The sequence below is a fragment of the Cololabis saira genome, chromosome 15 (genome assembly GCF_033807715.1).
Source record: "Cololabis saira isolate AMF1-May2022 chromosome 15, fColSai1.1, whole genome shotgun sequence".
NCBI lineage: Eukaryota > Metazoa > Chordata > Actinopteri > Beloniformes > Belonidae > Cololabis > Cololabis saira.
Window position 1 is genome coordinate 17,518,305 of NC_084601.1, and position 21,578 is coordinate 17,539,882.

General features: G+C 40.8%; 1 protein-coding gene across 1 annotated transcript in view; it reads right to left on the reverse strand.

The window, feature by feature from the left end:
* Positions 1–21,578, reverse strand: part of csmd2 (CUB and Sushi multiple domains 2) — a 310,777-nt gene that overhangs the window by 34,846 nt on the left and 254,353 nt on the right. The window contains exons 41-50 of the mRNA XM_061740995.1: positions 19,614–19,730; positions 19,175–19,384; positions 16,326–16,514; positions 13,709–13,886; positions 11,631–11,776; positions 11,449–11,529; positions 10,693–10,806; positions 4,418–4,606; positions 3,673–3,819; positions 1,595–1,783 (exon numbers count right to left, since the gene is read on the reverse strand). Coding sequence (XP_061596979.1) covers positions 1,595–1,783; positions 3,673–3,819; positions 4,418–4,606; positions 10,693–10,806; positions 11,449–11,529; positions 11,631–11,776; positions 13,709–13,886; positions 16,326–16,514; positions 19,175–19,384; positions 19,614–19,730 — 1,560 coding nt within the window. The remainder of the gene's footprint in view (positions 1–1,594; positions 1,784–3,672; positions 3,820–4,417; positions 4,607–10,692; positions 10,807–11,448; positions 11,530–11,630; positions 11,777–13,708; positions 13,887–16,325; positions 16,515–19,174; positions 19,385–19,613; positions 19,731–21,578) is intronic.

The window sequence follows — 21,578 nt, forward strand, 5'->3', positions numbered from 1 at the left end:
TTAATACCAAACAATATCAGTCCCTTTCATATAATATACTGTATCCAGTACCGGTACGTTTCCATTGATGTTGAGTATAGATTAAAAAAAAAACACCTAATCACACACAATGAGGTTGATACACTGCAAAATGTAAAAAAATATATAAAATTACAATGATTTGCAAATCTCATAGACCCATATTTCTGTTTCATGATTTGCCAAATATTTTCTGTTGGACTGCAAGCTGGCCAGTTCAGCACCCAGACTCCTCTCCTGCAAAGCCATGCTGTTGTGATGGATGCAGTGTGTGGCTTAGCGTTGTCTTGCTGAAATATGCAAGGCTTTCCCTGAAAGAGATGACTTTGGATGTTCTGTTGCTCTAAAACCTCTATCCATGTTCTTTTCAGCATCGATGCTTCCGTTCCAGATGTGTAAGCTGCTCACACCACAGTCACTAATGCAACCTCGTACTATCAGAGATGCGGGCGATTGGCTATGATTTCCGAAAAGGATTTCAAATGTTGATTCATTTAATAACAGGTTCTTGGTTTTGTCTCAGACCAAGAGTTTTTCTGGATCAAGTTCACATATGGATCCATCTTTGCATCATAGATCCATGAGCTGCATCTGTGGATGGCGCAGCAAACTTTGTTCACAGACAGATCTCTGCAAATGTTCCTGAGCCCATGCACCGATATCCAGCAGACAATCGTGCCTGTTTTTAATGCAGTGCCGGCTGAGGGCCTGAGGATCACAAGCATCTGATTTTGACCCACAATTCCTCCAGATTCCTGAATCTTTTGATGATTCTGCGCACTGTAGATGGTGGGATCTTAAAATACTTTGCAATTAACCTCATTAGTTGTCAAATGCTCATTCGGTTGCTTTTTGATCAATGCCGGTTCCGAGCCCCGTTCCAACTTTTTTGAGACAAGTTGCTGCCATTAAACTCAAAACAGGCTAATATTCTCCATGAAATGGCAAAATGTATCAGTTTCAACATCTCAAATGTTGTGTATGTTTTACCGGGAACAAAATAAATGCGAATCTTTGCAGCAAGTTTTTATTTACATTTTACAGCGTTCAAACTTCATTGGCACCAGGGTTGTAATTTATCACCCCCCCCCCCACACACACACACAAAAAAGTGAAACATTACAAGGTGCTCCAAGTGCCACTAAATTCAGACTGAGTCTTCAAACGGTTTAAAAAAGTGATAAAGTGAGCTTCCTTAAGGCATGCCGTAGGCTACAAGCTGATAGTGACACACTGTCAGCTGAAATTATGCTCAGATACAAAGCAAAAGGAATATGTGAAACTTTTTCAGTCAATTTAAATCAGATTGATTGAACTTAAAAATGCATTATTAAAAAAAAAGTTTTATAACTGCATTATGCTCATTAGACCACGACTTTTATATTCTTTGTGTTCTTTAGACAGTTTTGAAGTTGAACCAGATTCAAGTGCAATAGGGACTTCATATCTTCAATATAATAGGTATTGAGATTAAAAATGATCCCACTTTGACAGTTTTTTTTTGCAAACTGATTTATCTCTTGTCGATTTAAAAGAGAGAGAAAAAAAAAAGGATTTGAAAATGTTGGCATCTCACCTTGGCAAAGTGGCACCGGCGCGTTCCACTGATGGAGCCCTTGAGCGCTGCGGGTGCATGTGGCGCTGGTCTGGCCGATGAGCCGGAAGCCCTGGTCACAGCTGAAGCGCAAGGTACTGCCGAGCTTAGTGCCAGTCAGGCTGTGCACGGTGCCATTGACGGGGTTGTTCGGAGGGCTGCAGTAGGCCGCTGTCAAAATAACAAACAAACAGTACGTCTATGAAAAAAAACACAGAGCTAAGAAAAACAATAATGCTAGCTGATGCAAGCTGCTGTTGAGAAGGGTTAATACACATGAAATGACAAGGAGCCGCAGATCTCTAGAGCACCCTTATCCTTCTGCAGAGGAAAAATAAGACTTGTATTAATAGAAGAACAATGCAATCTGTTTTTAAGTGAAACTAATGTTTTCCTATTCTCCAAAGCCAAGTGGGAGTTTGTCAGCAGCTATGGATGAGGATCCTAAGTGATGAATACATGAAGTAATACTAATAAATAAATCTGCTTTTGATTAAGAGTTTTTGCAGCCATAATCATTTATCATCAGAAATGGCTACACAAGGATTCAAAAGCTAACAGAGAATGATCAACAGCAGCCTGTAAAGACAACACCGGATATAATCACATTAACTGGAGAAGTGAATTGGACTTCATCATTTTATTATCCTGAAGCAATATTGATGGTTAGGAACAATTCAGCCTTAACAAGCTGTTGTTAGGTCATCAGTTCAGATGTGGCAGACGGACCGGTCTGTTACACCGACAAATATGCTATAAAGCAGACTTTGATACTGAAGTTAACAACAAAAGATACTCTATTTCATAGAAGAACCACAGTAAATGTTCTCCAGGCTTTGCTGCAGCAGCTTTTAAGCAACAAAGTTAAAATGTTTGATGCTTTCGCATTCAACAAAAGATGAATCCGTATTAATCTTTTTCATATGGACCTCAAAGCATCCAAAAGCCCCTCTCTTTAAATCCATGACACATGTACGTCAGCAAGGCAGTCTCCTGTCAGTCGCTATCTTTCACCCCTCTGATGTGTCTGTGCTTTCCTGTTTTCCGTTCTCGTCTTTTTCCAGCAACTGTTTACTGCTTGCCTTCTTTTTAATGATGTCTGAACAGTTCCGTCGTTATGGGCTGGTCACTAACACGGAACGGGTGACAAACAACAAGAGAAAGACAAAAAACTGTGCGGAAGAAGTCAGACTGACTCGGTTTGTCGAAGTGACGGAAAGGATGAATATATCTAAATGGAGAGATGAAAGAGTGAGAGAAGAAATGCACAGAGGACGAGAGTAATAAGCTGAGATGGGGGTTACGAGAGGAAATGCCTGCAAACTGTTAATGGAAAACCTGTCCTTGGAGAGAGAAGATGATTTGATGAGGTTTATAGCTGAATGCTCCCGTGTCGTTGGCATGGTCCTTGCGAGGCACGACAGACAGGAAATTCCACACAGATCATGGCATTTTGTGTGTTCTCAAAGATCACTCTGTGTGTCTGTCAATCTGTGCCATGACAAGAAGCAAAAACAAAAACGACACAGGAGAGAGATGACAGACTATCCAGCTCAGGAGACAGAACGCTCTAATAAAAACAGATGAGGGACAATTAGTCAATCTGGCTGAGTGCTGCTGATGTCGAATGGAGGGAGCCTTTTAAATATTTACATAGTCATAATTCACAGCGAGTTGCACAGGTGTCCTATACCAACAGATCCTTCGTGGGAGCAGGAGAAAACAGAGGAATACAAAGGAGCCTAAGAAGCAGCATTTATTAACTCTCAGGCGTTGTCAACAACGCAACAAGACGCGGTGCAGATGCCTGCTGCTCCCATCAGGCTCTCAGAGAGACGGGTCATATTTCTAGCTGTCTCAGCCACAGTTGGCGGCACAGATGTTGGTCATGTAGAAAAAATAAATAAAAAACGTTAATTGAACATCCGACTGATGAGACTGTCCTTTCCGCAAGGTCTCAAAACAACAACAAAATAATAATAATAATCATCATGCCATCAATCAATCATAGTTGAAGTGGGTTGTGAATAAATCTGGATTAATTGCTTGTTCTTTCTCACCTGAGTAGCGGATGCGAAAACCTTTGTGGCTGGTCGTATGATCAAAGGACCAGTGCAGGTAGACTCTGTTACTGGAGCTGGTGATGCTCAGTGGGCTGGAATAGTTACCGCTGAGGGTGATCAGGAGGGGGCTCTGTCTGGACGCACCTGAATCAAGAAATTAGAAAGAATACGGTGGTAACAGTTCCATCATGTTGAGAATATATATATATATATATATATATATATATATATATATATATATATATATATATATATATATATATATATATACACATATACATACATAAATACACACACACACGTGTAAACACACAGACACACACACGTCCTTCATAACTGGCTCAGCACCGTTAAAGTTGGCAAATTGCAGATGAATTAAAAAGAAGAGAAAAGCCGGAATCAGCATCATTAGTGTATGCAAACAGCATTTCCTCTGAGCTGCATGGTAGCGCTCCTGACTGTGCCTCTAATCTCATGCAAATGTATGAGCTAGCTGTACTTCAGATGCTGCGACACCATGAAAGGGAGTCTTTATGGGAATTTCTGTAAGTGGAGGCAGATAGCGTAATTACGGACGGCTCAGCCTCAGGTATACGGGGTTTATGTTGTAAATGACCACGGAACAAAGCAGGTAGCAGACAGCACCCCACCTGCCCAACTTCTTCATGGAAATGTAACAGTAATCCTTATGTAACCCCCCTTGCATGCAAAGTCCACTCTCTTACCAGCTGCGCTGACCCACCATCAAAGATTTCCAGTTCATCAAACTGACGGCTGGTCTGGAAGTGCTCGATCGTGAAGGTGATGTTGTAGCCGCTCTCTACTTTGACGACCCAGGAGCAGGACTCAAAGTGAGGAAACCCATTTCCTGGCGACTGACTCATGATGACACCCGTAGAAGCCGTCAGCACCTCGTTCATGGGGCAAGTCACTTATGAGAGAAAGAGAAGCGAGAGCAACGAGACAAAATAAGAGTTGTTAATAACCATTACAATAATTATTCACAGGTGTGTCTTGTCTGTTTAAATTATTATAATTCCTAAATGGTAAATACCACATTTTTGGGGAAACAAAATCATAAAAAGTCTGTCACTGTCCAAATACCTGACTTTGTAGGATGTTTAATCTTGGTGGTCCATACTCAGTGTGGAACAGATGTAATGTTAAGTCGGTGGTTAACTTTCACATCAGCCTTGTCGCTCTATTATCTGCGTGGAGAACATTCATCTGCCCTTTTCTCATTCCCCCCTGTCAATGGCTTTTATGAACGATACCTCCACAACGTCCTAAGACACGTCCTGCCAGTTTGGGTCTGTATTATCAGACGCTATGTGGCGTTCCTGTCTGCTGAGTTTTTGTTGCAATGAAGTGAAGCCGACCTCTTAATCTGCCAGAGCTGTCTGCGTGCACAGTGAAGTCCTACAAAACAAGCTGAACCTACAGTAAAAGGCTGAAATAAGCTTCCACAGCAATACAATGGAACAGCTATGTAGCTGTTTTCTGTTGGGTTTGTTGTCCAGGTACTATATTCAGATACTAAGTTTTCTCCTTATTCCATCTTCTGCCCGAGCTTTTGTGTCTGATGCTGTAATTTGTAGCCTCACTTTATAATAAGATGATTGATCAGGCTATCTTTGAAATGAGGTTCTGCGTGCTTGTGTCCTTTTTAATTCTTGGCTATTAGAACATCACCTTTAGTTCTGTTAGAGTCTGATATGTGATGGCGAACATGACAATGCTGCATAAACAAGATTAGCCATTGTTAGCCAACACTGGTAACTGAGTGGTGGTTCTTCCTCGTTTTGAACGATGCTTTTTCTCCTAACTCGTGTTCTTTCCTAGTCTCTTGCACATCAGGCTCATAGCTATGAGGCTGTTGTTTGCCACGTGGATGTGGATTTGCATTCTCATTCTGTTCGGTGTCAAAACCTCTGTGAAAGGTTTTATTGTTAAATCCATTGTAGCTTTGATGCTCTCACATACTTTAATACTGTCAAACTTTTAGTTTTTTTTTCTCAACAGTTCATCTCTTTCTTTGTATACATATATGCATACAGTACATACATACATATATGTATATATATATATATATATATATATATACACACACACACACACACTGTATATATACATACTTACTATATGTTCCTTTATATAGGAACATAGTTGAATGACTTGAAGTCATTAGGGCTGTTAAATTGCAAGGTGCACTTTAAATGTGAGTAAAAGCACTTTGGAGTCTGTTTAACTTGTTCCTTGTTGATGTGTTTATCAAGCATGAGTGCAGAAAAACTTATTGGTTGTGTAAAATGCCCCTGCAGTGTGCTGTTATGTGAATCTCTCAGGGCTTGGAGTCAGAGTAAAACTGTGCTCGGCACCTGCTAAAGCTATTTTACAGCGCAGAAATCCTGAATGCTCTGCATCGTTTTCAAGTTACAGCTCCTTTGCGAGACAAATACGTACGAGTATAAACTCGTTTTGTACTGAGCAAGATACGGTCGTTGTATCAGATCACATGCCTTTGCCTGTCCACATGTCTTCTGAGTGTGTTCAGAATGGAAGAGATAAATACTGTAAAGGTGCCAATGCTTTTAACAAATTAACACAATGTCATGAGGTCACGTAATATCTGTGACATGCTTCGGTAAAAATACTACAAACAAAAATCCATTTCTGCTTCTTCTCTGTCTTCCACAGGGTGTCTGAGATCTCCCCAACAGCTTTTATTTGTGCAATTTTGTGTAATTTATGTAATTTTGGACAGAAATTTAATTTGGTAACCCTTGAAGTATGTTATTACCATGTTACAGGACATACATTACCCAACCTGAGAACTTCCACAACCACATACTTAATTAAGTGAAAAAAATGTTGGGTGGCACTTTCATCTTTAAAACATATACATTGTCATCATTGGCAGTTTGGATAAAAATAGGTAGTGCTAACTCTTCTTTTCTGTACAATATGACTGTGAATCATGCATTTATCTGACCACGGGGGTTAATAAACAACAAAAACACATGTTACCAATACATAACAGCCAATCCCAATTTCAAAATATTATCACAAACACAATATATCTGAACATACTATTGCAGGTTAGAAATCCGATAACTAATTAGGAGTGTGTGAGCTCACAGCGTCAGCAGCACTGGGCACTGGTCAGTGCACAACAGCGGCGTGCATATTATGCTGAAATGAGAAAACTAGGAAGTTCAGCTTTTTATTTTGGAATATAAGCGGCTCTGATTTACTACGATCCAGACGCTATTCAGAGCCCGTGAAGCAATTTACAGCCTCAAGAACCTCAAAGATGCAAGTCAAAAGGTTTAAATCCATCACGGACAGTGAAACTTATTGCACCTGCAAGTAGCACATAAAAACCGAGGAGTCAATTTCATTAAATGCTCAATTCACTGAACATCAGCTGTGCGTTGTCAGTGACCTTTCAGGGAAGTGGAACCTGCCTTCAAGACTGTCTGTGGTCTGCGTTGAAGTGAATGAAAAAAATATGAGTGGAAGCTGTTACCAGTGGACTAATTCTGGTTTAAACGATCCAGTTGTGAATAAAAGTACACACATGCTTTGATACAGTGTGAGATCAAAAATGGTTGAGGTCCATTTCAGCAGAATAAAACACTGGGAGGAACTTTTATTTTGAAAGTATGTGTGCACTCAAGTGTGAAAGAATGGTTGCACATGCAGTGCAGAGCTGTAGTTGTTGTTGTTGCAGGCGAGATTCCTTTACTCATGTCGGTATTTAATTAACATGAGCCAGAGAGTAATAAGAAGCTGATTGAAGGGGGGTGGCTGACAACATAAGCAATAGCCTGGCTCAGGACCTGACAACTCTGGGAAGTCAAGAATGACAATTAAGATGAGTGGAGGGGGCAGCTATAATCCCTTTTAACGGGAAACTAACGGAGGAGGGATCTGTACAACAATAAAGAGACAGACAAAGAGGCGAAGGGATGAAGAAAGCCGCTGTGACTAGCTAGGAAACGAATGTGACAGGCGATTAAGAAGGCTTTAACCAGAAATTTCTTTGGGGGATAAACAGGGATTGGGGATCATCAGTGCCCATTGTGTTTTCTTTAAAAGATTGAGGCAACACTTTGTGCAGAAGCTGCTAATTTCTGTGCATATGTGTGAGAGATGTTCCAGCTGCCTGTGGTCTCGGCAGATGAAAAATGTGTTTCAGGGCACTGGCGCCGCTACAAGCCTGTATAATCAAAGGAAAGGCAAATATCAGACCAACCAGCTGGCCGCTTCGGCCACAGGAAATACACATGAGCTTAAACTCTTTTGAGTGAATGGTGGTGACTCTTTTTTTTTTTTTTGTCCACCTTACTTGTATTAAGCTTTTGGGAGAAGCAGAAAGTGAGAGAGGAGAAACATAAAGAGACAGATCTGAGAGTTGACAGACACCCCAGATCCATCTTTGTTAGTGGAAATATGTGGCACTGCATTTTGACTCTGCTCAGACATTGGCAAACAAAAGAAGAAGGTGGGGGGGGGGCAAAAGCTACATGCGTTATGCAAGAACAGAAGTGTGATGCTGGTGAGTCAGTAGACAGCAGGGGGGAGGGGGGAATGCAGCGGATGAGTGAGGGTACCGGCAATGAGCAGCAAGCAGCAACTGCAGAAGCGTCTGGAGTTATAGAGCTGCTGTTCGTGGAATGACAGCACGAGCTCCTGCTTAGCACAGGTACAAGTTACACAATACACACACACACACACACACACACACACACACACACACACACACACACACACACACACACACACACACACACACACACACACACACACACACACACACACACACACACACACACACACACACACACACACACACACACGAAGGAACGGGTTGTGTTGAACTGAGTGTCTTTGTGGGGGGGCGGAGGTGCCTACATGAGCAGGAGGGGCTGGGCCCGTCAGCTAGAAGTGGTGATTAGATAGGTCCACCTGCAGCCAACATGTCCCCTGAATTTCAATGAGCTATGCACTTTGCTTCCCTCCAACTGAGCCCCCCCCCCCCCCCCCGTCTCTTTCTCTCCCAACTTTTCAAACATTAGACATCTAAACATCTTACCAACTTGCTCCCCCTTCTGCTCATTTAGTGGGAACTTCTCTTTATTGTTGAGCCACATTTTGTCTCTTTCTTTAGGAGTCCAGTTTATGCAGCGTAAACTCAAACTTCCCTCGCAGTTGCATTGACCGTCCCTCCTCCACCCATCCTTCCATCTCTTCACAAAGGAAACTCTCTTACTCAGCTCCTTTTCTTCATCTTTTCTGGGGGGTCCTCTATCACCATCTTTGCAGGTGAAGTAACAAGAAGTAGAGAGACATTCGGAGGGATATGTCCCAATTATGAAATGTTACCCGGTATAAGACGACACCTCCTCTCTGTAAGAATGTTTCTAATTCAATCAAAACATTTTACTTTCATTTGTTGTCAGTGTTGCCGGTGATTTCCATAGATCCTATGGTTATTAATATATTGGGTCACGTCCTCCACCGTGGTTTCACCTGATATTATTTGCTGCAACTAAGTCGTTTCTGTCCGAGAGCAAATAAATTACCGAGAGCAGAATCTGAACTGGACCGAACCTTCCCTTATCAGTTTGACTATATATGCATTCCTCTTGACTGTTTTTATATTGTTTCCCATAATGTTATATGCTTGTCAGTTGCGTATGAACTTTTATGGCAAAACTGCATGTTTTTATAGGAAAAATAAAACTCTGGAGGGACTAAAAGTGTTTCATGTGGTGATCTGTCTTCTGTGCATCTGCGGTGGCTGAGAGTTCATCCTCAGTTTCAGTTTTAGATCATGTTTTCCTCAACATAACAATTAGATTGTTATTTTAGTGCTTGTAATTATAAATGGTAAATACATTTTTTCATTTAAGTAATATCTACTGTTCAATACGTTTAGGCTTAAGCTCAATAAGCTTAAAACTGTTTCCATTTCTTACGGCTACATTTTACATAGTCGTCATGCACTTGGCCACTTGTTACGATTTGTTATTGTGGTATGATGCAATATTGTGGGAAAACTGATATTCTATGGGGGTGTAATTAATAGATTTCACTTGATTTACTGTCAATTCTTTCAGAAATGGAAAATATTGCATAAATACTACAGCCCCTTCACAAGAAAGTCAGAAGGATGCATGCGGAGCATAAATGGGGACGTGATCAAGGAATGAATGTCGTGACTTTAACAGAGTAATAGTATCTCGTGTCTAAAAAGAGCTTTTTTCCTCAGCTCTGCCATTCACTGTTGGTCTTAAGTGAAGCTTATGCAGAAAATATCTTGCTCTCCTTTTGTTGCCTTCATCCTTTCGTCTCATTCTTTTTCTGTACTTCTCTCCTTTTTACCCCATGCTGGGAGCATTTGCATATTTTTGGATTTAATACTCAAAATTAAATGCATTTAACCGTGCTTGGGCTATAAAAAAAGGAATAAAAAAAAGGACAAAAAATCTTTTACGTGTAAAACTCAGTGACTGAACAAAGCAAAGACGCAGAAAATACGTGAACTTATCAAACTGTAAAGTACAAAAGAGATGTTCAGTCTTTAGCCCAAAGGAAACATGTTAAACACAAGTCATAGTATTAAGATGAGGCTGCGTGCTTGGATCCTCTGGGAGGATGTGTCTCAGCTTCCAGACAGCAGCACGGTAACTGCCCTCAGCCTCCAGGGAGCCAAGTACCCTCCACAGAGATGGGACGTGGTGCCAAAACGCTCCGTGACCACTGGCAGAAAAAGCTCAAGTCTATACTTAGAACAAAATGACAAAACTTATTGGGAACAAAAAGTCAAACTGACCCTCTTGGCAGGAGAACAAATGTTTGCCTGTTTACTAACAGCAACCAGCCACGAGGTTAAATTCACCTGCCTGAATAGCTGCAGGCCTGGTAAGGGCAAGAGATTCAGGTACAAGTTCCCTGAATGCAAGGACACGCTGAGATGTAATACTCATTGGTACTTCAGGAATTACTTACCATCACACGAGGGTGGCGGCCCTTCGAATTCCAAGTGCGTACCTAGTCGGCAGGTCAGTATGCTGTTTCCACTTAGCTGATAACCAGGAAAACATCGGTAGCGCACGATATCACCTGAACATGAGAACGGAAGAGAAAAAAAAGGCTGCAGTCAGTGACAAATCAAAGAGAGTAGCCGCAACTGTCAAAAAACCGTCATGCGACAACCAGAGTAATCATCTGAAACAAAGGTAATTACTATTCATTGTTTGTCTCAGTGAAAGGAAAAGTTCAAAGTGTGGGGAGAAAAAGGAAACCGCCGATAATAAATCCCACTGGGAATCCTGCATATGAAGCACAATATCAGTGTTCCTCCTTCTGTAATAAGTCACGGAGTTATGAAAGTAAAGAGATAAGGAGAAATCATCTCCTTTGTCTCCTAGAGAAGGGAAATGGGAGACCAGGTCCCACGTCTCAGTAGCTTTCTGATTCCTTTGTCACATTCATTAGTTTACTCCGGGGGTATAAAACAAATCCCTGCGTTAGAGTATGCATTCAGTAGCACTGGTTTGAAGATGGTAGAGTCAGTGACCCAGAGCCAATGTAAACAGTCAAACCCAGAATGCAATGGGACGATGGGAATATTTCTTCAAAATGCTAAAATTCCACAAAAAAACAGGATGATTGACTGACAACATAAAAAAGGCAGAAATGCTTAGATAGCAGTGATTATTTCTCCAAATGCTTGTGTCTTCTCGTGATAGTGTTTTCACATACCAATTTTGAATTCTTTGCTTGCCATCAGGATCTCTGCGTTGGGGATAATGGGGGGAGGCAGGCAGTACTGCAGCCTGTAAGCTTCATCCACAGCATCAAAGACACGAGAGCCGTCAAACTCTGATTATACAGAATGGGAATTATCTGATAGAAATCAAGATCTTCTCAGGTCATTTACATACCTTGATAGCCGATCCGGAACAACCCGCCCTTCTCGGTGTTACTACGGAACCGTATCAGCACCTGATTGGAGGTGCTGCTCGGTGGCTCGTTGGGCTCGCCATCAGTGAACACTCCCAGTTTCCTGGCCGTCTCCTGTGGACCATCCCTAAAGATGACAAAAGGGGTCAACCAGAACTTGAAAAACAGCCTCTTCTGTGTCGACTCCTCTGCTCATGAACCCGATTGTTCTCCCTCTGAAAAAAAACTACCTGGAGGCTCTGTGATGCGTGATCTGTGATCCAACTAAATATCATGCCAGATTATTGTCGAGAAGCCAGCGGCGGCAAAGTATAATCAAGCTGCTTTCACTTCATCACTTCTGCTTCTCACTTCATCAAAGACATAGCAATTACTCTGGCCTGCTCTGGGTGATTATGTTACAATAAGGTAAAAATTACAGATAAGTGCGCTATGACAGGTCTGGATCATGCTGCTCCCGCTAACAGACGTCCAGTGGGAGTGTCTCTGGAAGCTGCGGCCCTGCCTTGGCAGTCCCCTGGTGTGGGCATGGCCGATTAAGCCAGCTCCCAGATTCCTGCCACAACCATTCAGCTTAAAAACCATCTGTCTTTGGCTGTCAGACTGTGCATGGGAGATTACAAGCAGCTCTGGAAACGGCTGGCTAGGGACTGCTGCCTGACAGCACTCTAGCCAAGCCGCCATTATGGGGACCATTTCCTTGGCTCAGTAGTTCAGTGAATAGATACACAGCAGTGGTAACTGGAAAGTGGGGAATATGATAGTCCTCATCTCGACTTCACAGGAACTTTTTGGGGAGAAAATCCGAGTGGAGAGAAAACAAAATGAGACAAAAGGGGTCGTTCTGGCTCACTCAAACTTAAACTCTCCATGATCGCTATCTTTAACGTCGGTAAGCGGCACAAACAATGAATAAAAGGAGACATTATGCCACACAGCAAAGGCTTTAAGTAAAGTCGTCGATCAGCCAGAGTGACTGGCAGCAACGTCTCCGGTCTCGCTGAGAGCTGGGAGTTTTTCAGTTGGTCTCAGATCGAGGGAATCAACTGGGACTGGCAACCATCATGCATGCAAAATCTTATTTCCAGTGACACAGCAACGCCCTACTTCTGCTACTACTACTCTACTTCTCTTCTACAGACTACTCTTCCAGGGATTATTGCTTTCATGGTACCATTTGATAAGAAAGCTATATGTTGTAGTAAATAATAATAATCTACACTCTGTAGAATCTGATTTCCTATGAATAAGATTTAATGCAGAAGAAATCATACAAGTATGAATAATAAATAAAGGTTAAATAGGTTGATTCAGTACGCTTTGCTTTTTGTTTATAAATAACAAAAAACAAATGCAAAGCGTCCGTATACTTTGTGTGATGTGTATTTGTGATCTAAGGACTTAAGGCGTTATTATAACTATGGAGCTGTGGACAAAGGAAAAGGCAAAACAGCAGCAATGGCAAAAGGGAGGAAAAACATTGAAAGAATAAAAGGTCATGTGAGGTTTAAGCCTACATTTTCTTTCACCGCAACGCTGTTCAAAATGTGGGACGTGTGCTGAGAGGCTAAACTAGTATTTGTTTGCTGCAGCATTTCTTAAATTAAACGGACTGAAGAGAGAGAAGAAAACGGGCAAACAATGGATTAGCTGACCGGACCTTGACTCGGGTGTTTCAGGCAGAGCATTTTACAACGGGCCATTTCAAGGTGACAATCATGTGAAGAATAGGCCATAAATAAATAAATGGAAAGCAGGTTTCAGCAATATTCAGCAGGTTTGAACGGAAGGAAGTTTACCTGATAAAGTGGAAAATAGTAACACACAAAACATACGCACATAATATTCCAAAAATCTAATCAATATTGTCTTATTTTAAGCAAAAATATATTTGTCCATATGGGGTCATCACATTTTTCTTGACTAGAATTCTTAAAACCAACAAAACAGTCGCAAATAGTCTTCTAGTTTTCTTGAAACAACTTATTTTTGCACTTAGAAATTACTTTTTGCAGCACGTGGGATCGTCAAAGCAATGCCTAACTATGTGATTGCTCACCAGACAGTGATGAAGTCATGGGGCCCGTGAACCTGAAGCAGAGTGAAGTTCAGTTTGACCCCAAAGCCAGGGGCCACAGTAATCAGCCAGGTGCAATCAGCTGAGCTTGGGTACTCCTCCGGGTATCCAGGAGAGAAGATGGTCCCGTTGTCGGATGTGATGTTCCCACCACAGGGCACTAGGAGGAGGAGGGGTAACGGAGAAGGGATATATCAGCAATACAACAGGACGTGCACATTAAATCAGGTGCAATCAGCAGAAACGGGGAATTGTAATTCCACTTGTCTTCGGCTTCCTTTTTCTGCGTCTCCTTCCTTTTTTTACTTCACTTTTTCGTCTATTGCCCAGGCACTTGTCTGAGCTAAAGATTAGCCAGTAAAGCCTGTTAGTAAGTGGGGAGTTCGACGGAGTGTTTTACAAAGATAAGGCCTCAACCTTTCCCCATCGAGCTCCAAGAGGGGAGTGCAGGGATGAGGCAGGAGCTGCACACGAGGCTCTCGTATCTATGTGCATGTACAGTACGTGTATCTAAGGAGTAACCAAGTGACAGGAATAGTTATATTGGGCATGTCAAGATTAGTAATACTTGAAACCCCAGGTCCACAGAAGCCGGATACCCTGAGGACAAGAAACAGGCGGATAAAAGGCCATAGTGAAACTCAATAACCACAAACTGCCTCAAACATGCACATGGAGTATGCTTCAAGTGTTCCTTCAAAACTGAAGAAAGTCTCAATAGCATTAGCTTGAAGAGCCTAACATTCCCGTTGGTGCCCCTCATATCCAGCACAGTGGAGCATGGGAAATTATGAAGGAGTAGTAATCGCAGCAGCGCAGGCATCTGAAGCAGCCCGGCCGGGGCATTCAGCTTAACGGCATACCCTCGAAGCCTGTGGGTATAAGATCAGACCCGCAGCAGAGATTACGTGCTTTATCCCCCTGTTTCTCTACCAGATCATGTGTGTATTCACTTTACACAGTTGCCTGCTTTAGCCCTGTGGTTGACCCCCCCACTGCCTCACTGGTTAAATGAGCTATCGATCAGATCCATCGATTACACTCTTGACACTGTATGGAGTTGCACCTCTGGCTAATGCCTCGCCTGGCAAGTTGCTAAGATCAAATGTGTGACCAAGTTTGTGTTTACGTCAACGTTTTTTGGGGTTTTGTCTATGTTTTTAAACACAAAACATTGCAATATGATGGAGAAATAGACCCGTATATATATATATATATAAATAAATCTTCAGTTTCTGCAGTTTTCACATTTTTAAATCCCAAAGTCCTTGTTCTTGCTACTTTGAAAACAAATTTTTGACACAGAGAACAGAAAACTGAAAACGATATCCAATAAACAATGGTCTGTGCACATATAGATTATTGACAGGAATATGAAACTAAAAGAGCCAGAACAGAGACAGTGGAGAATATGAGATAACGAAAGTCAAGCAAAGACAAAAAACTTTCTGTAATAAAACCATAACAAGCAGGTAACAAGAAACAAAAAAAAAAGAAAATCGATGCACTTTTGTCCATCGATCCTTTCAGAGGGAATTAGGCTTCACTGCTTTAGAGTCAAATGCAGCTTCACATTTTCAATTAAAGAACTTATGTATGACTCTGTAAGTTTACTCATTTATGATTAAAAAAATAAAAACAAAATGAAAGGAAAACAGTGGCACAGAGTAAATACGTCCAAATCTAAAGTGGCTGTTGTCCACTAGGCAGTGATGCCACAATATTCTGGTGTGTTGTCCAGATCAGGGGGAAGAACCTTCAGCCTCTTCATCATTACTTGCTCACAGGAAGTCATTAAGGTCGGGACAAGTCATTTTCCCTCACAGGTAGAAGCCTCATCCCACACTCCACTACACATGCACTGAGACAGACATTAATGGACATGCATGTTCCAAAACACAAACAACTCTAAAGCATGTCAGATCATTTCCAAAAGCACTCTGTACATAGTGGAACAAATTATGTAATAAACTATATAATTCTGCATTGGGACAATAAAAATCTGCAATATCAACATAGTCTACATTTAGTGACAATGAGTGTGACATTATAATTCTAATAATAACACTAATACTACTGCTACTAATAATGATCATAATTCCACAAGTGTATATTTCCCCCTGCTACCTCTGCATTTTCACCCTGTTACTCCTTCACACAATCCCATTTATCTCCCTGCGTGCCCATTCCAAGATCCAGTGTCAGGGCCGTCACCTCCGTCTGTAATTTTGCCTGCTTTATTGAATATTCGATAGCCGGAGCGTGAGAATGTGTGTCAAGGACAAGGCAAAAGAAAGAGCATCCATTCCTTTTCCTTTTCAACGTAGTCCCTTTCTTTATCCATCTATTGTCTCCACACTGCTTTAGCACGCTATTGATTTTCATTCAAGTGTACTTTGCTTCATTCATCTGTGGGAATAATTCAGTTTAATTGCATTATTAATAATAATTATCTCTATGGTTGCATTTTATACTAATGATTAAAAGCTCATCATGTTCTTACGGGGAACTTATGTGATTAGTTTAGTTCTGCGTTAAGAGCTGTATATGTATATGTATAGCATTGAATCTCCACATTGTTGACTGTGACTTACTATACCTTCACAGCGGGGGAAAGGGCGGTCCCAGTTGCGGGTGGTGCCGTGTTCACAGGTGAGGATGGAGTGTCCCATCAGCTGATACCCGGGGAAGCACTCAAAGGAAATGGACTGCCCCACGTTGAAGCCGGCACCCACCACCACCCCGTATCGGAAGGGCTCTGGATCTGGGCATTCCTGTAGCTCGTAAGCTGAGGGGTAAAGGAGAGCAACTAATCAATTTAAATAGACTGTCAAAACTGGAGACCTTCATTAAAGAATGCTCTTATGAGCTACACAGTCTTCTCGAGAGCTCACACCGTTTTTACTCTTTAGATGGGAAAAAAAGAAGCCAGCTGAGTTTGCAATAAGATGCAGTCACGAGAGGTACGCCCCCCCCTTATAATACAAAACCAGAGCCTGCGGTAAACCTTAAAGAGTCAGGGATATAAATACGACTAAAGGAGTTGATTTCTACGGATCACTGCTTCCCTTTGTGATGAAGCCACACAAGCTTATAGCGCATACAAATATTGCGAAAATGGGGGGGGATTTCCAAATGCCATGACACATTTATATGCTAATGCCGAGATAATTATGTAAATGTCCACTGCTGCCTTTTAAATTGCATGGTCATTTGTTCAAATACAGAATGCAAAGTTTATGTGGCTCTTACATATTTAGATAGTAACAGCTGATCCCATGCAGACATGAACGGCTTTATTGACACATAGAAGAGGTCAATGAAGCCATCAAAATCTTATGCAGATATCTGTGCTCTTAGCCTTCAAGCCGGGAACTATAGACGCCACAGCATCATTTTCAAAACAAGATCTCACATTAGTAATTCTTTAAAAGATATTGATAAACACCAAGGAACAGCAATCCCCAATGAGAACAGCAGGATTATTCTCTCGGATGGAATTAATTTAATTTCCCTCGTTGTGTCAGAGGCTGAGAGATGAAAGGTTTGAGTAGATAGCTTGCGTTTTAGATGTGTTTGAGACTATGTGGCTTGAGTGGCCTTTCATAACAGCAGTTAGACAGGACATGTGGGTGGACACACAGTAAAGAACTGCAGGTTGGACTTGAACCTGGGCTGGTTGTTAGTGTAGGACTGAACCAAATGAGCTGTCCAGAACCCTCTGGGTTTAAGAAATATTCTTAAATAGAGCATTAGGTCACAACGTACAGTAAGTGATCAATAGCTTTTGTTTGCAGTTTTTGATAGACTTCACTGCTTCAAGCTGTTTTTTTTTTTTAAAGTGACTTTGAAGGGTAATTAAGTATTGTTTTAAATCTTCATTATGTAACACTAATCACTGTGTGACATTGATCAATCTTTTTGGTTGGCTAAGTCATAAGTAAACACAACACTTTCAATTTCATTTTAAGCATTGGGACATGGTTAAAAAAAATCTGGCCCTTTCCAGGTTGTTGGATCAGATAATTAGCAAAGAACAACCTCTGAGTGGCTTATCAGACTGTGGTCATTATTTGCAAAGTATTAACAAAGCCAAAATGTAGAAACAGTGTGGAAACACCCCACTAAGTACCACAGATAAGGCAGCTCCCTGCAGCCTATGCTATTCTTGTTGAATATAGTGTTTGCACTAGGTGTAACTGTTGAAATGAAACCTTCAATGGAGTTATGACTCAAGTCATTTCATTTTTCAGTCACATAACTCGAACACCCAATCTCACAGAATTGGAAGTTGTTTTTTGTTTACACTGTCGAGGGTTTTAAAAGCATTTTTTTTTAGACTCCTGCATTATGTTTTGTGACTCTGTCATTCATGCTTGGAAACTGTTTGACAAATCTGGACCACTATAATCTTAAAGTTAAGGTCAAAACTTCTCTTTCAGCGTCGCTCCGGCTCCCTGGAAATGTTGTGATGTTGTGTTTAAAGCTCTTGCTGTTATGGGCACATTCAGGTTGTTGGCGCTGCACCACCAGCTGGACGCAATGGTCTGGGTGTTTATAGCTTCAGACCGCAGATATATGACAAGCTGACTTTTACTGATATATTCAAAGTGAAAAACTAAAATAAACAACCAAAAACACATCTTCTGTTTGGGTCAATATGGCGAATCCCTACTACACTAGTCGTCTGAATCTGAATCTACTACACCTACTGCTACTACAGGTGGTGCAAAGGCAAATAGCAATTGTGCTGTTGATTAAAAGAGCCTGATTTAATTCATCATTAGAAGTGTGAGTGCGTCAGTGATATCAGAGGTTTTGGCAGTTTGCCGGTCATGAGCACCTAGGTTCTTGCTTACATAATACAAAGGAGAAAATACAACAGGAATGGTGTCAAGAGTGTTGATGGCAATACACATTAGGGGCTGTTTCCAAACAATTTGGAGCATTTTTCAGTGAAAGATCTTTCACAAGTGGAAACAATCGAGACAGCTTTCAATCTGTCCGAGAGCAGACACTGCACCCCCTTCCTTTGATTAAGAGTATACTCATCTTCCATAAGTGTGTATTTTGGACAGACTAGACCCAAATGGAGATCTTTGAAAATGAAAAAAATAATGCTAATTTCTCTATATCAAATATAATAAGTTTGGACCTCTGTACTTGGTAGTTCATACTTGGGAAGTTTAACAATTAGAGAACTACTTAGGAGGATAGAACAATGATGTTCATTCTGTTCCTATTTTGAAACCTGTTAAGGACCACACGATTTTTTTTAAATCATCATATACCAGCATGTTACGATCCATGAAACTTTACCATTTTATTCACACGATATATTTAAAACGAAAAACAATCAGAAAGCGAATAACCTGCTTCCTTATTCTGCATCTTTAACAAGGAGCTGTAGTTCCACATTTATGTACTGCATCATGGTTGGAGTCTTACCTTGGTACTCAAACCTGAAACCTGGTTTGTTCTGCGAATGGTCACTATGGAAGTAGACTGTGGTCTCGTGGGAAGTGGTGAGAAGGGAGGAGGGAACATCCTGGCCACTGAATCGACCAATTACAGCGCTAGTTTCAAGGGGCCCGTTGCGTATCTCAAGGAAGTCGTGATTAGCCTCGGTGGAGAAATTGAGGAACTGTAAGTGGGCACCTGTGAAAACAATGTTACATAAATAATTAGGAAAAGATATGCTTGGATTTAAAAGAAAAGAAAAAGCATAATCCTCCTGAAATACGTGTAATGGTCCTTTACACAAGGTCTGTATTGTGAATGGCTTCAAACAGCTCTAATTGCCAAGACAAATCTCATTCCACAATTCAGGTTCTTCAGTGTGGAAATGCCAGTCATATATGCTATAAGACTCTCTAAATTTGCTCACCGTAGCCAACTGGCAGGTAGATTCTCCAGGTGCAATCGCTGTTGCTCGGGTAGTTGCCAGGGAAACCAGGGCTGAGAATCATTCCCTCCATCTCCTCCCGGATTCCGCCACATTGAGCTGGCAGAGTCCAGACGAAGCCTTTTATTAGCATTTTTACAGAGTGTTTCTGCCACATTACAACAATAATACAAATATAGTATGAATCCAAATTACTATAGAAAGGGCTAAGATGTGTGTGTGGATCCTTTTGGTAAAGATTAACATTTTGGTTAACACAGGGTAGCCAAGACTGGCCCAAAAAAATAGGAAGGTCCATTCAAGAACAAATCATGATGCAATCAAATTAGTTCAGAGAAAATGTATTCCTTTTTCTATATTTTTTGGTATACATCTTTATTCAGAAAATCTCATTAAATTTAGCAGGATCTACTATTTTTAAACAAAGGGTCTTTTCTGTTGCTGTTTTTTTTCTTTTAGGACATTGCAAACACTAGAAAGTACAGTGCAGAGAACATTCTGAACATTAAAAAAAAACAAAAAAACAGTTGTAACTCTAATAGAGTATGGCATCCTTATGGCTTATGTTCAAATGATGACATTTATGGCTCTAGGTAGAGCTGTACTGTATAATAACATCATTTGCTCTCACTGAAGACGTCCTTGCTCATTCATATGGCATCTTTCACTACTCCAGAGGTCAGCACAGCTGAGAAGCAAAGAAAGTCCAAGAAAGAGGGGCTGCTAAAATGCAAGTATGTTCTTACAGCCAGAGTACAGCGTGATGTCTCTCTAAATGGTGTATTTCAATACTCATAGCTATTGTTAACACATTTCACAGTAATCTTATCGAAGGTAAAAACATGCCGTTTTTACTTGTTAAAAAGGAGGATAAACGTTCTTGTGGAACACCATTTAATCACCTTCCCACAGACAAATGTCCTTCTCCATCCAATATTAAAGCTATTAAAATTAAAATAATAATCAACAAGCCAGTCATTCTCATCATGTATTTGAAAGGGTAGCCTTGGATGAAGACCTTGTTAATTTCCAAACCAGCCCTGTGCCGCATGAACACTGCATGGTAGGAGATATATTGCAATACTTTGCCAGCCAATCTCGTCTCATGATGGGAATGGGATAGACTGAATCTTTATTGTTCATAAGTAAATGTGAACAGAATTACCTAAACTTTTATGATGATAAGAGAATTTTCAATCGAGATGAGAGGGTTTAAAATTCCTGCGGCAAAAACGCATCGATGTGTGGACTCAGCTGTGAAGCACTAAGTTCGTTGAATGCAAGTGAGCAAGTGTGTTTACATGTTATCCATGAACAAACTGAATGGCTGATTCAAAGAAATTAAATGAGTTGTGGACCCAGATGGTTTGGACAGGCAACTTTTCACTATTTTAATTTCAACCAAGGCTTCTTAGCGCCTGGCATTTCTAGCCAATGACTGAATGAACTGATCATCCTGTCAAAGAATAGTTATACGTCACTGAAACATAAATATGACTCCTCCCTTGACTTTCTAAGGCTATCCAACATGTCCTCTGAGACCATCTAGCATAAGGGTTTATGGCTGTGTCTGTGAACATTCAGAGCATTCAGTGCTTTTGATTGTGGGTAATTATATCAATTTTTGTTTTACTAAGATTTGCAATTGGATAACATTTATAAAATTGTTGTGGTTGTGAATTGTATTGGAAGTTTTATTACACATCGATTCCATGGTTAACTGTTATTGTTTATTATATATTTATTAGAGTTTGAAGATGTTATTGCATGAAATAGGCAAGGTAAACTGTAGACTTAATAATTAATACAGCTTATTCATCCAAATAATACCTTGATATTTGATTTCTGGTTCAGCATCACCTTCAATCTAATTAATCTGGGTCAATGACGTTCACTTATCCTTACTGTAGTATTATTGTATTGAACTAAGGTGGTGTAAAAATGCAG